This window comes from Rattus norvegicus, chromosome 6 (assembly GCF_021556685.1).
Source record: "Rattus norvegicus strain SHRSP/BbbUtx chromosome 6, alternate assembly SHRSP_T2T, whole genome shotgun sequence".
In the NCBI taxonomy this organism is placed as follows: domain Eukaryota; kingdom Metazoa; phylum Chordata; class Mammalia; order Rodentia; family Muridae; genus Rattus; species Rattus norvegicus.
Genome location: NC_141539.1, coordinates 106,258,701 through 106,273,292, shown reverse-complemented (window position 1 = coordinate 106,273,292; position 14,592 = coordinate 106,258,701). Strand labels below are relative to the sequence as shown.

The following is a 14,592-nucleotide window of genomic DNA, read 5'->3' as shown; positions in this document are numbered from 1 at the left end:
GCATCAGGAAGCAGAAGTGGGTATCGAGAAACTCCGCCAGGCAAAAGCACCAAAGGATGCACTAACGTCTGAGGGCAGGACTTTTGCTGAAGCCCCACCCCCTGGCTATTCAGCATCTCCAGGGACCAGCAGACCTCCCAACCCCCGCCCCCATAACCCCCACCGGGCTGCTCTGAAGGAACAGACAGCAGCTGGAGGTTCCTTCATTCACCCTCCTCCTCCCAACCTCGATTGCTGGGCCAGCCCTGCCTCTCAGGGAGCCAGGTCTCCTGCTGTGCAATAATTGGACCCTATTTCACGAGAGTGAGTCTTTTTTTTCTCTCCCCTACCTGCTGCTATTGGAAGCATTTATCTGCTGACTTGAGCCTGTGGAGAGACACCCTGGCGGGCCTTGAACTATTCTAAAGCAGACTGGTTCTGCAAGGAAACCTTTCCTGCTGCTGCAAAGAAATCTCTCTCTTTCTCTGTAACGGCACCCAGTGGCTTGTTCTAGTCCCTGGACCCCAGTCTCCAAAGGGAGGTGGTTCTAGAACCACCTCTAGGTGGCAAGGAGACAAACTGTGAAGCAGAACTGAGCTTCAAATCCTGCATGTGAGCAAGTGCGCTCTCTCTCTCTCTCTCTCTCTCTCTCTCTCTCTCTCTCTCTCACACACACACACACACACACACACACACGCACCATCCTCCACACCCATGATTTCAATAGCTAGCCTCTATTTCCATCCGGGGGCTGATCTTCTCTCATCAGTCTATCAAAGAGCCCAAATTCAGTGGTGCTCAAATTTCTTATATAAATTAGGAAACTACACTGGGTATGCAATCCCAGCCCTCAGGGAGGCTGAAGCAAGAGGATTTCTGTGAGTTCCAGGTCAGCCTAGGCTACAGAAGAAGAGAATGTCTCAAAAATAAAACAAAATGGCCAAGCTTTTGGATGACTTATATTATGTCTGGTTTCTTTTTTTTTTTGGTTCTTTATTTTTCCGGAGCTGGGGACCGAACCCAGGGCTTTGCGCTTCCTAGGCAAGCGCTCTACCACTGAGCTAAATCCCCAACCTCTTATGTCTGGTTTCTTTTTCATATTTTTATTTTTGATTATATGCATCTGTGTGTGTCTCTGAGTGTGGGTTTGTGCAGTTTGGGTGTAGCGCCCACGGAGGTCAGAGAAGGTCTCTGGAGCTGGAGTCGGGGTCATAAGTAGTTGTGAGATGACCAACACAGGTGCTAGAAAGCGAACTTGGTTCCCCCGGAGGAGCAGTACATACTCCTAACCACTGAGCCACACCATCCCGCCCCCAGTTCGGTGTCCGGATTCTTACACAGGGACTACAAGGTAAATGTGAATAGTGCTTCTAGAGAATCATTTACAAAATACCGGGTGGACGTGGGGTGGTAAGACTGCGCATGCTCAGTACAGATGCAATCCCCACCCCCCACCCCCATCCCCCGGTATTTTGACTCGTGAGAGTGAATGCACAAGTGTGGAACCTGAAGAGAAGGGAGGCGGGAAAGCCAATCAGGATCTCGCTTGGGAAAAAACAGCTCAGCAGATCTAGAGTCTTAAACACCCACCCCATACTGGAGGCACTCACGGGTCGGACCATGGATAAGCCTTGGTTTTCTCCTGTGTTAATTTGCAAATAATGTCGATACACAGCTCCCAGGGCTTGTGTGAGGGAGGAAATGCTGATCTAAAGTTTGGGAAATACTTGTCCAGTGTCAGAAGTATCAAACGAGTGTGACCGCCATCAATGTAACACAGAGCAGGCAGCCACTACAGAGGCTGGACTAAGTGGCCTGAGATAGTTCTCCGGAGAGGCTGAGCACAGTATGAGACTGTCCAGAGCAAGCCCGATGTCTAAGTGAATCAAATTTAATGCCCCGGAGGTCATTAATTGACCCCACCTGAAAGCGGGTTGCCCCTGTTCGTTTCTGAAAGGCTTGAGTCTGTTCTCCTGTGACTTCGCTCTGCTGCTTATTGGGAGGTGTTCTGGGTTCCCTGAAGAAGCAGGCCAGGCACAAATCTCCAATCTTCTAACTATCCTCAGTTAGAGGCTCCTCTCTGACCTCAAGGTGGTTTCTTCCATTATAGCATGACAGCCCCCTGGGCGGCTTAGCCAGTCTTGCCCTGTGCCCCCTCCATGTCCACCTTAAATGGTATTTTTTTCCACCTCAGAGCTTCCTCTGTTTGCTGAACTGAAGACAACCACCACAGAAGGAAGCCAAGTCCCTCAGACCTCCCAGCATGGAGCAGGGGATTACTGGCTGGTGGGGGCTGCTGTTACAGCACAGAAATAAAGGGGTTGCTGGGAAAGTGAGCAACCCCTTAAGATGGATCCTGTGCCCCTGGGCCTCCCTGGCATCTCTGTGAGAACTCCCCTCAGCTTGGGTGCCTCTGAGCCCAGGAATAGACCCTCTCCCCCACCCCCAGCCCTGCCTGCGAATACTTTACATCTGAACATGTTGGGAAAGGGAATTGTGGGTATTCCTGTTTTTCTCTCCCTAACCTCTTTCTCACATGTGGCACCTCAACAAATTAAATACAAAATCATTTTCCATCATTTAGGCAAATCATATTCCCGCAGCTCCAAAATGCACACATAAATAAAACACAAATCCATTCAACTGCAATGGAACCTTAGTTCTCAGAGAACAGTCCTAGAAAAGGCGCTGTCAGTGTCCCCATCTATAGTGAAGTTCCCTGAAAGACCTAAAGGGTCACTACAAGACCCTATAGCTCTGGAGGTCAGATGTGCCTACACTGTGTCCTCACAGCACCTAAAGAACTCCCAAAGCTATTTTCTCCCTTCCAGAAATCTACCTGGCCAATTATTTAACCAAAGAGAACAAAGACTAACGAAGGTCTGCAGGAGGTCTCTTGTCCTTGGTTAGTCAGCTTCCTCTTCACTTTAGGATAAGAGCAGGCCAGGTGTGGACATGCTTATCCTAAAAGTCAGGGGGCTGAGGCAGGAAGATCTTGAGTTTAAGGCCAGCCTGGGCTTTTCTGTCTCAAAGAACAAATGAACAAAAAGAAAGGGAGAGATGGAGGGAGGGAGGGGGAGGGAGAGATGGAGGGAAAGGGGGAGGGAGGAAGAGAGAGAGGGAAGGGGGAGAGAGGGAGGAAGAGAGGGAGTAGAGAGAGAGGGAGGGGGAGGGAGAGAGGGAGAAAGGAGGGAGAGAGGGAGAAAGGAGGGAGAGAGGGAGAAAGGAGGGAGAGAGGGAGAGGGGAAGGGAGAGAGGGAGAAAGGGAGAGGTGGGAGAGAGGAGGGAGGGAAAGAGGGAGGAGGGAGGGAAAGAGGGAGGAGGGAGCAGTTCCAGTTCAGAAAATTCATGCCTAAACCTTTCATGTGTTTAGACAGGAAATGGTTATCTTAATTGAGTATGTCCCTACTGAAAACACCCAAAATAGTTTTGTTTTGTTTTCAAATAATGTAAAGTGAAATTCCATGTAAGACTCTGGCCTCTTACTCATGCCTGGTAAGAGAATTAGCATATAGAAAACTTGAAACCAGAACCAACCAACCCCATACTCCAGCCCTGGTTACTGTGCACCCTGCATCAGCTGGCATCCTCTGCTAGAGCGATCAGTGTGGATTCAAGGGGGATATTTCCAAATACGCTGCCTTGCCCAGCAGTGCAGCAGCGAGGCAGTGAACAGAGTCAGCTTCTCCCTTGAATCCAGATTCCAAGACCAAATCTTCACATCAGAATCTGTGACACACAGGCTGAGAGTAGGGCAGACTCAGGGCCTCTCTGAGAAATTTGGCCATAGGGTTGCCATGCCGACACCCCACAATGCCAAACAAGCTCCCGGAGGTCCAGAAGCAACTTGGCTGGCTTTGAACAGGCCAGACAACAGGGCGAGGGCAGAGTGCCTCCAGGACCAGATGCTCACACGGACCCCTCCCTTTCTGGTTTGAGCTCTCTGGTTCCCTGGGGGAGTAACAATGATGCCTGTCTGAATTTGCTCAGCCTCTGACAGCAGGGCTGGCCACCTCATTCTCTAAGAATCTGAAATTATGGCCCAACTCAATGGAGATGTTTGGAAATGGCCGACAGTGAGGAGTTATCAAAACTTTTAGAGAGAAATCAACAGTGGTACCTGCCTCCTTTTATGCTGAACCAAGCATCCACCTCCTGAGGATGACCATGTTGCCTTACCTTTCTACTGAGGACAGGTTAGAGCTGTGGGTAAGTGATAAGGGGAACTGGAGCTGGAACTGTGCACTGCTCCTAGCGAGCAAAATCCCGCTGCACTCCTCTATCTAAGAGGTACCAATTGACTCTTGCCGCGTGCATCGATGTGGGAATGCAGAGAGCATCCAGCATGGACCCTGCATGCACAGCTTCTACACATCGGAGAGCAACGTGGAAGCAAATTACTCAGCACAGGAACTCGAGGCAAAGCAACATCAAGGGCAGCCTGCAGACAGGCCAGATACTGGCAGCAGAGCCATCCCAGGCTAAAGCCTAAGAACACAGGGTGATCTGGCTGTGTACCCAAGTGGTAAGGGAAGGTTCTGCCAGTCAGCTCCATCCAGCGAGACTCATCCTCGCTTTTCTTCCTGGCTCCCAGTTATCTCCCTAATCCCCCTGCACACCCTACACTGAGTTTCCAGTCTTGGCAGCTCTCCAGCAACCAGTCAACACCTGCAGGAATGGGGGTGGGGGGCAGGGAAGTGTTCATCAGGGCCACACGCCCATAACTTCTAAATCTCCTCCCTCAAAACTTGTGCTGTGTCCCACCAACAGTCCCCAGTACAACACACGCCCCATCCCGAGGCTCTCATCTGAGAGGCACAGGCGATAGGTGTCCCAACCAAAGTCAGGGTTCAGGCTTCCGGATCAGAGGCTATGGAAACCTGTCTGTGGTCTCTGCCATCTTCTCCCACCTACCCACCCACAGCACCCTCCTCTCCTAGATGAAGGGCACCCAGCAGGTCATCAGGATGGGGAGCCCGATCAGCTGGCCTCACCTCTATCATGCTGGCCTTAGGCTGTGGTCCCTGACACTGGGGCTGGACTGACCCGGGACTAAGAATAGAGCAGCAGAGACTTACAGCGTGGGAACTCACTGGAGTCTAGAACCACGAAGGTTTGTGCTGTTCTCCCTCTGACTTGTCAGTCCAAATAGCCCCAGTGCCATAGTGTACAGGGTTTTTTTTTTTTTTTTTCCTCCATTCTGTTCAGACATTGACAAGTGCTTTGGAAGCCATGTCCTAAGTACAGGACAACGGCCCTCCTAAGCACGTTTGTAGTGATGCACCACAACTTGGAATCTAGATTAAAACACAAACCTTAGGGCCTAAGGTCTTCTCTCTCCAGGCCCAGAAACTGATTACCATAGGTGAGTTTTTACTTCTTTACAAACAGGTGATGTGAGAGAATCTGGGCAGGATGGAGCTGTGAGAGGGCATCTAGAGAACCATCCTCATGCTCTTGGCTTTCACTACAAATACCCTGTATTCTACTGGATACAGGTGTCAGCACTCCTGACCTTGCACCTATGGGAGGAGGTCCTGTCCCTTCTTCCCTTAGGTTCAGATCTTTCTGGGCCAGAATCACACCATCTCGGAAGAATGCTCCCATCCTAGCGTTCTCTCAAAGGGTCCCCTAGTCTCTTTCCTCAACAGGTGCTGGGCCGGGCCACACGAAGCCCTCATCAGCTGACCAGGCGAAAGTGTAGACAGGACGCCCTCTACAGGCTCAGCTTGCCCCCTCCAGGGTCTACTGTGCATCTTAGTCCGCCCCCCAAGCCCTCGCCCCAGTTCTCCTGGAGCTCCTGGAGTGCTAACACCGCTTTTGTTTCTCCGACTCGCTCAGATGTCAGGAGGGTGATCTCATGAGAGAGAATTGCCCAGCCCAGACGCAGACACAGTCTTTTTCAACTGCAGACCCTAGTGTTGGAGGCGAAGAGCGCTTACGAGGCAAGCTTTTTCCCACCCCTGGGGAGCCAGAAAACACCTCTGGGGAAGGGAGGGATCAAGCCGAAGAAACTGGTCCAAGTTGATGTGATGGCGCTAAGCCAAGGGCAGCGCTCAGCGACCCTTCCCTACCCACGCCGCCGCCCGGCGTCCTTTACTCCAGAGGCTGGAGACCTGGTGCGCACCGCCACCTACGCGCTCTTGCTGAGCTCTGCTCCCACCAACCGCTCGCTGCACTCCAGGGCCAGCCGCCTTCTGGGGATGGCGAGAAGCCCGCAGCCCCCTAGTCCCCAATCCCGGCGGCGCGGGGCCGCGAGAGCCGCCACGTTCCTAGTCGCGCGCGCACGCCGGGCCCACCAAACTTGCAGCACTTTCTCCCTGCCCCCCACATGCTGTCACCCTCCCTGCATCCAAGCACCCTGGCCCCTCCGGGCCAGCACAGGTTGCCATAACAACGAGCAGGAATTCTCCAACATATACAAAGCCTGAACGGCGCTCGGGGCACGTAGCCCCCGGCCGGGCCCCGCGAACCTCCGCTAACAGCGAGGGGCAGGACGCGCGCCGAGGCTCCCCGGCCGGCCGCTCACCGGGTGCGCAGAGCGTACTCACAATGAGCGGAATGGTGCGGTCCTCGCGGAGCTGCTCCGGTCTGCCTCCGGCCCTCTGCGCGCCGCGGCCGCCGGAGGATGCTGCATGGGCTCGGTTGTCCTGCCATAAGTAGTAGAAAGTGCCCAGGATCCAGGCTACGGTCAGGATGGCGATGGCATTGGCGCGGATCTTCCTCATGGTGGGCGGACGGGCGCCCCGCGTGGGGCCCGGGGCCGGCGTGCTCTCAGAGCCGGGGCAGTGGAGCTTGCTGTCCCAGCCGTTTGTTATCGCTTACGCCCGGCTGCTCAGTCCTGCAGAGCAGAAAAAAGAGAGGTGGTGGTGGTGGTGGGGGGGGGTGATAGGAAGAGACAGGAGCGCAGAAGATCCACACGGTCCTAATGCCCTTCAGCCCCGAGAGCGCGCGGCCCCGGGCGCTCATTCATTCGCGCGCCTAGCTGGCTCTGTGCTCCAGACGCCGCGGGCAAGCGGGGCCGCCGCGCACCGGCTAAAGAGCGCGCCTGCTGGGAAGTAGCGCGGGCCTTCCACCCGCATCCCGGGTCTCGGTGAGACAGACGCCGGGCGGAATGGCGATGGGCCAGAGCTGGTCTCTGCTCCCAACGCTCAGCTATCTCGCTGCCCCCGCGCGGCCCTGGTCTCTCTCTCTCCACCCACACCTACCCCACAGCCGAGCGGCCCTGAGTCACCAGCGAAGACGCGCGACCCCTGGCCTTGGCCTGAGTCGCGTAGCTGCAGTTCCGGGCGGAGCTGTGAACTGAGCTCTGGCACGGGGGTTCAAGGTGTGTTCAGAGAGTCCTGCGGAGGGGGCACGGCTGGCGAGCTGGCAGAGTCTTGACTTTAAACAGGAATCCTTCTCGGAGACCCAGGACTCCCATTCTCCCCGTTGGCCCGAGGGGGGTGGGGAGTTGGAAGCTGGTGCACTTGACACTCAGGAGAGCGAGGTGAAGCTGCGTTGCCATACAACCAATGCAAGCAAAGGGATGCGATCGCTGGACACCTTTCATTACCCCGGGGCTCCTAGCTTTCTCGTAGGTCCTATCCGCCCAGGCTTCCCGGTTCCCTGAACTGTCCTGAGGCGTCATCACCCTTCCATCAGAATGAAGGGAGCCCACAGAGGCCAGGCCAAAGGGTTCGATTAGTGGGCAGAACCCCGTCTAAAAGCTTTCTGACACTTTTCCGACAAAGTGCAAAATGAGGTGGTGAGAGACAGGATAGACATCATTGAGATTCTGATTCTGCGGAGGCCCTGGAGTCGGAGAGAGGTGAGAAGCAGGTGTGAATAATTCAGGCTCCAGGCAGAAGACAGGGCGGGCTAGGGCCTGTCAGGCAAAGGAAGACACTCTGAGCTGGGAGATACCGAAGTAGGTGCTGCGGAGGAAGAAATCATGTATTGCAAACCGTTCTTCAGTAACGAACTATAGAAACTATTCCTGGAAGTCTAGTCTTGCAAAGTGGTCTTTCGGAAGGCTTCCCAGAGTCGGTGGATAGATCTGGAGAATGGGAGGGAAATCCTAAAAAGGCAGAGAAGAGCGAGGAAAGGACAGGGACAGCCAAGGTCCTGAAGATAACACCTTGTGAGGGCGTCCTGGATATCGGCAAAGACCTGGTGTGAGTTGAGACTGGCCAGGCTGGGCAAGTCTGGATTTTGGAAGATCTTGAACTGCCAGGACTAGAGAGGACAAGGTGGTGCTTTTTGGATGATGTCGGGTAGATTGGCTCTTCGGAAAATCCAAGACAGGTCAGGCTTGAGAATGAATCCATCTGGGGAATAAGGTAAATAATGAGATCATAGCAGCACGATCTGCTTCCCACATCAGCATCAGCATCAGCATCAGCATCAGCATCAGCATCAGCACCAGCACCAGCATCAGCATCAGCACCGGCTTTGGCATCGGCATCGGCATCGGCATCGGCATCGGCATCGGCATCGGCATCGGCATCGGCATCGGCATCGGCATCGGCATCGGCATCGGCATCAGCATCAGCATCACCCGAAGACACACAAGTGAAATGGGATGGTGTTATTCTGTATTTTCAGAGCCCTAATACGAGCTTGAAATATTTCTACTGAAGTGAGGAAAACTCCCAGTGTTTTGTTTAGGAAAACAGAAAGAGGAAGAGGAAGATGAGGAGGAGGAGGAGGAAGAGGAGAAGCTGGCATTTAGCAGAGTTTCCACTAGTGTCACCACTTACTCCAGGACTCACAGGACAAGGGACAGAGAAGGCTGTCCCCGCACCAGTGCCACCACAGAGAAGCAGTGGTGGATAGCCTTTCTAGCACAGCCTGTCCTCACTTAGGTGGGCGCTTCCCTGGACTTGGAAGTAATGGTTTCACCTGACAGGAAGTTGACATAAATGTTGACTGTGTGTGCTTCACCATGAGCACTCTAGACAGGGAGGGGAGCTGCCACTTCAACTATAGCTTCTAATCTTCCTTCCAGGATCCAATCCAGAATGGCTCCGAAGGGAGCCCAGCCTTCCCTGGGGTTTCCTTGCTGGTGCTTGGAGTAGGTCCTGAGCAGCATGGAGTTAAAGCCACCCTGGGCGACTTGCACATTCCTAATAGTCCCTGAACTCTGAAAACACTGAGAGTGGTCATGATCACGATGGCCACAGGTTATTTGAGGCTTCCGGGTGGTATACTGTGTCAGTCCTCCATATATCCCCGCAGAGCTCCCACACTGAGATGGGCTATGGTAATCCTCACCCCGGCAGATGAGGACCCTCAGCCTTGAGGAGGCCTGCACGTGCTAGTTCCCAGCGACCAGTACAGGACTGTTTGTGCAGGGGCCTCATTTCCACCCCCAGCTGTTTTCTCCTGGGTAAAAGGAGGGATGGGTCTACTCCTACAGAGCCATTCCCAGCTTCTAGAACCTTAGACATCTTGCCCCATTTGGCACTCTTCTTGGACATAGTTCACCTCTTCTGCAGAGGCCAAAGCCAGTACTCAGAATGAGCTGAGCAAAATGTCAGCTGAGCAAAATGTCACCGCTGAGGGTTCACAGGGACCTCAGAGTCTCTTCCACTGGGCATCTGGGTGGGGACTGGGATGAGTTTGTAACAGAGGGGGTCTGGATCAGCATAAGCCTTTGTTGCTGGGGCAGGACAGGTAAATTCAGTGCTTACTCTTACCTATGAGGTGGCTTCGGTCGATTCTCAGCCTCAGTTTTCTCATCTGTGCAGGGAGGGTGCCAACTGCTCACAGCATGGCTAGGAAAGCTTGGATGAAATGCCAAGGAGATAGAGAGGCTCACTCAGGGTTCTGCAGATCCATTCCCACAGGTACAGGTTCTTCTCACCTCAGAGGAGTGGGGCCTGAAAGGGGCCTCCCTAAAGTCTGTCCAAAGCACATGCAGAAGGGGCTTACCCCTACTGCCAAGAACAGACCCCAGAATGGCTTCTCCAGCCACATCTAACATTACGATGAGGACAGAGTGCCTTGCCCCACAGTTGAACGGCTGCCTCTTCCAGAGCTTCAGCTAAGCTGGCCTCTCTAGGCCCATTAGCTTTAAGAGGCAGGCCCTCTCAGAAGCCTCTTCTCCAGGCTGCTTTAGTGCGAAGATAGGTGAGAGAACCTGGTTCAAACCCTCCCTTCCCACTGCACCTGTCTACTCTGAGCAGGAAAGGAAGCTGGAAGCAGAGACCATACATGAGCACATAACACACACAGAATCTCATACATGAGCACATAACACACACATACATGAGCACATAACACACAGACTCTCATACATGAGCACATAACACACACAGAATCTCATACATGAGCACATAACACGCACATACATGAACACATAACACGCAGACTCTCATACATGAGCACATAACACGCACATACATGAGCACATAACACACACATACATGAGCACATAACACACACAGAATCTCATACATGAGCACATAACACACACAGAATCTCATACATGAGCACATAACACACACAGAATCTCATACATGAGCACATAACACACACAGACTCTCGGAGTCCTTATCCCGTGAGGAGGCTGCATCATTCCCCCTCCACAGTGAGGAGATCGATCCATGGCAAGGTCAGCGGCCACTGTCAGAGAGCCACCCTCAACCGATTGTCTCGAAGGAAAAGGTGAATGCTGAGCTTCTGGAACCCATTGCAGATGGGAAGGCTCTTTGAAAGGATTCCAGTCTCATCCCTTCCTCCTGTTTGTCCTGAAGCAATGGCTTTTATTAGTTTCCACCATTGGAGTGTAACCCTCATGAAAACATGGTCACTCAATCTCATTTTTTCTCTGTGTGTGTCTGTGTGTGTACACGCACACATGCATGTATGCACATGCGTACACACACACACACACGCACTCGCGCGCACACACACACACATACACACACACACACACACACACGCACGCGCACACACACACACACACCCACACACACCATGCTTGCAACACCATGGTGCATGTGGAGACCAGAGGACAACCTTTCTGAGAGTCACTTCTCTCTGGTTTGAGGCAGGGTCTCTGAGTTTTGCTCCTGAACTGCTACATACTTCAGGCTAGCTGGCCTCCAGCTTCCTGGTGAATCTCCTGTCTCTGTTTCCCATCTCTCTGTAGAAGAACTGGGATTACACATCCCGCTTTTTGACTTGGATTCCAGGTTACTGGACTTGTTCAGCAAATCCTTTGACCAACTGAGTCATCTCCTTGGCCCTTCACTGATTTTTTTGTTTACTCGTTTCTTTTCCACACTTATTAATCTGGCAGAGGGTGGGACCCCGCACACACCATGGTGCGCATGTGGAAGTCAGAAGACAACATGCAGGAGTTGTTCTCTTCCCACATGTGAGTTCTAAAAATGGAACTCCGATCGTCTGCTGTGGTGGCAAGCGTCCATACTCACTGAGCCATCTTGCCTCCTAGATTCTTATGTGTTCACCGTTTGCTCAGTGATTACAACAGAGCATATAGGAATGGCTCACAAAACATGCTTATTAAATGGTTGTCGGTGGAAAAAAGAAAATGGAGCAAAAGAGCGATGGACCTCTACTTCCCTAAGCCAAACACTTGAAGGATGAATATAGAACTAGAGTCCAGAGGGGGACTCATTGCAGAGACAGGGGCAAGCCAAGGTAATGAGTCCCCTAACTGCTTCTCTTGGGGCAGCTGGCTCTGTCCTCTAACCAAGAGTTAGAGGTTAAACTCTGCTGTCCCAGGATGAGGGGGTAAGAAAACGTTTAGGGTCTTGGAAATTGGTACCCGGAGAGTGGGACATTGCTGTGCAGACCTGAGCGTGTTGTTTTGGGGAGGATTGTGAAGAATTTTGGAACTTGGGACTAGAAATCCATTGTCTTTAGGGACTTAGAGGGTGAGTCTGTTGAGGGCAGTGCGGACGATGGAGGCCTGGCTTGTGAGGTTTCTAAGGGAAGCAAAAACCCTATGGGGACAGTTGCATGAAGAATCTATGGCTCTGGCCAACTGGAGCTGAAGAATTGGCTGTAGTGAGCAAGGGACCTGCACAGGGCTAAAGCAAAGCCTTTGCCTTCCTGGGACAATGGATGCTGCTCGGCTAGGGCTGACGAATCAGCTGTGGTTAGCAAGAGACCAGCATCCCTGGGGTGAGGTCTTTCTGAGATTATTACCTCAAGGTCGGCGCACACAGAAGCTGTGTTCCAAAAGTGGCCAAGGTTGTACTTCCTCCTGGCACCCAAACCCGGTAGTGTAAGAGTCTCCCGGGTGGTACTGGTTTTGAAGGCATAAAGGAGTCATGGACAGCAACTGAGGCTTGGCACTGTGAGGCCAGAGAGGCCACTGGTGAAGGTGTAGCCTCAGTGGCAGTGGAAACCCAGGACTGAAGGGGTCATGCAGAAAGGATGAGGTTTGGCACCATGAAGGGAGACCAAGAGGGGTTATTGGTCAAAGTGCAGCCTAGTTGCAGACCCCCAGCATTTTGGAGATGCCAGTGCTGTGCATGGGATGACCACCAAAAAGAGCAAGAGCTGTGTCAGGGAGAGGAGCCTAGAGGGCAAGCTGTATGTGCAGCAGACAGGAGAGTTGGAGAGGTGACCCAAACGCCTTGGAGGAGCCCAGGAGATCACGAGGAAATGACATTGGACATTGAATTATTTACACTGTTGGAGTGTGGTTTTGCTTTGTTCACATTTTGACTGTGCCCTGGTTCTTCCTCTTGAAGTTAGAAAATATTTTTTTTACTTTAAGGAGCCTACAAAGTTGAGAAACTTTGGATTTTTAAAAGAGATTTTAGGTTTTCAAAAGAGACTTTGGAGTTTTACAGAGACTGAACTTTTAAAGTGTTTGAATTAGTAAAGACTGTAGTACATTTGTAATATGGTTTCACATTTGTGATATTTACTAATCTGAGATCTTGGGGATGAACCAAGAAGAGGAAAGGTTAGGTCTTAAAAAGCATTGTGTGTCAAGTTGAAAAGGGACAATCGTGCTAATTAATTTGATGTCAACTTGACACAGGCTCGTCATTTGAGAGCAGGGAACCCTAACTGGAAAAAAATGTTCTGTAAGATTGGGCTGTAGAGCATTTTATTAATTATGATTGATGGGGAGAGTCCTGCCCACTGTGGGTGATATCATCCCTGGGTCGGTAGTCCTGGGTTCTATAAGACGCAGACTGAGCAAGCCATGAGGAAGAAGCCAGTAAGCAGCATCCATCCATGACCTCTGCATCAGTTCCTGCCTCCAGGTTCCTGCCCTGTTGAGTTCCTGTCCTCACTCCCTTCAGTGATGAACATGGGAGTGTAAGCCAAATAAGCCCCTTCCTCCCCAAGTTGCTTTGGTCATGGCAATAGTAATCCAAATTAAGACAGGTCCTAATGAAAGTTAGAGGAAGAATGACCTCTATTCTGGCACCCAACTCACGGAACAATAAAATAATTGTGAAATGAGCCAGATGTTGCATTGGGATTAATTTGTCTGCAGAGGCTTTGAGCTAATAGAAATGTGTCAAATCTTCTTTAGTAACAGCAAAGAATGCATTAAAAAAAAAGCACTCATAAAGCCAGTAGTCAGCAGAACCCAGTCTTTCTCAAAACCCCCCGACATCCCTAACTGTGCCACCTTCTCCTTTGCCTCTTTTCCACAGCCTGTAGAGAGTTAAGTGGCCAAGATTCTCACAGGAGGCCACATGGCCCATCAGGATGCCTGGACACGAGCTTCCTGCAACACGTTTTGAGTTTCTAGTACAGTGCTGATCCTCTCAACCTATGTGTTAATATCTAGGTTTGGTAATGGAGTGACTTAAAGAATAGGGGTTAGTCACACGCCACCACTCTGTCTCCTAACAATGTCCCATAGCCTTTTGAGATAGTGTATACAGTGTCTACTTGCCTGTTAGGGTGGTATTTCTAGACTCTTCCTTTCTTTCTAGAGTACTTACCATGCCAGTCTGATCTAGTACTAGAGAAATCGAAAGTGAGTAAGATTTGGTTCTGGCCTCTGCGAGGTCCTAGAGTGAACAGTAGGAAAAGGCACACAATCCTAAGATGATACGGATCAGTAAGAGCACAGAGGAGCACCATCATCATCCTTAAGTCATTTGGGAGCTGAGCCTTGGAGGACAGACCCGCTGTGTCTGGGAGCACAGGAAGTGGTAAACATGAGTCTACCTTACCATGGGTAAGGACAGTGGTGGTGATGCGGTGGGCAGAGGGACAATCCTCTGTGCCCCAATAGGAAGTCCGTACTCAGGAAAGACAAACAAAAACAAGCCAGTGTGACATCATCAGCTCTGAGGTGTACGGAGGAGGCTGAAGACTACTGATGGAGGATCACAGCAACACTGTAGCCTTCCCAGCAATGTGTCCAGCCTGGATTACAGCAGTGACTGTGGTAGCACAGGACAGAAAGACGGAGATTCAAAGGATGTGTGGATGGGTCAGGGGTAAGAGAGAGGATTTCAGAATGACATAAATTTCCTGCCTAGTAGAGAGGTCCTCTGGCTTGAGGGGACCGTGAACTGAAATGAGTCCAGGAGGGAGGCCTGAGAAGTACGTCTAATTCAACTTGTGCTCTCTGGGGCTATCTAACCTCTGGAGAATTCATGAATCAGTCGGGTAGAG

At 51.7% G+C, this 14,592-nt stretch overlaps 1 protein-coding gene across 1 annotated transcript in view; it reads right to left on the bottom strand.

Annotated features, from left to right (window-relative positions):
- The window catches only part of Galnt16 (polypeptide N-acetylgalactosaminyltransferase 16), an 81,263-nt gene extending 74,398 nt beyond the window's left edge, over positions 1 to 6,865 (bottom strand). The window contains 1 exon segment of the mRNA NM_001100863.1: positions 6,531 to 6,865. Within this exon segment, the coding sequence (NP_001094333.1) occupies positions 6,531 to 6,707 (177 nt within the window). The 5' untranslated portion in view covers positions 6,708 to 6,865.
- Positions 6,866 to 14,592: the final 7,727 nt, after the last annotated feature.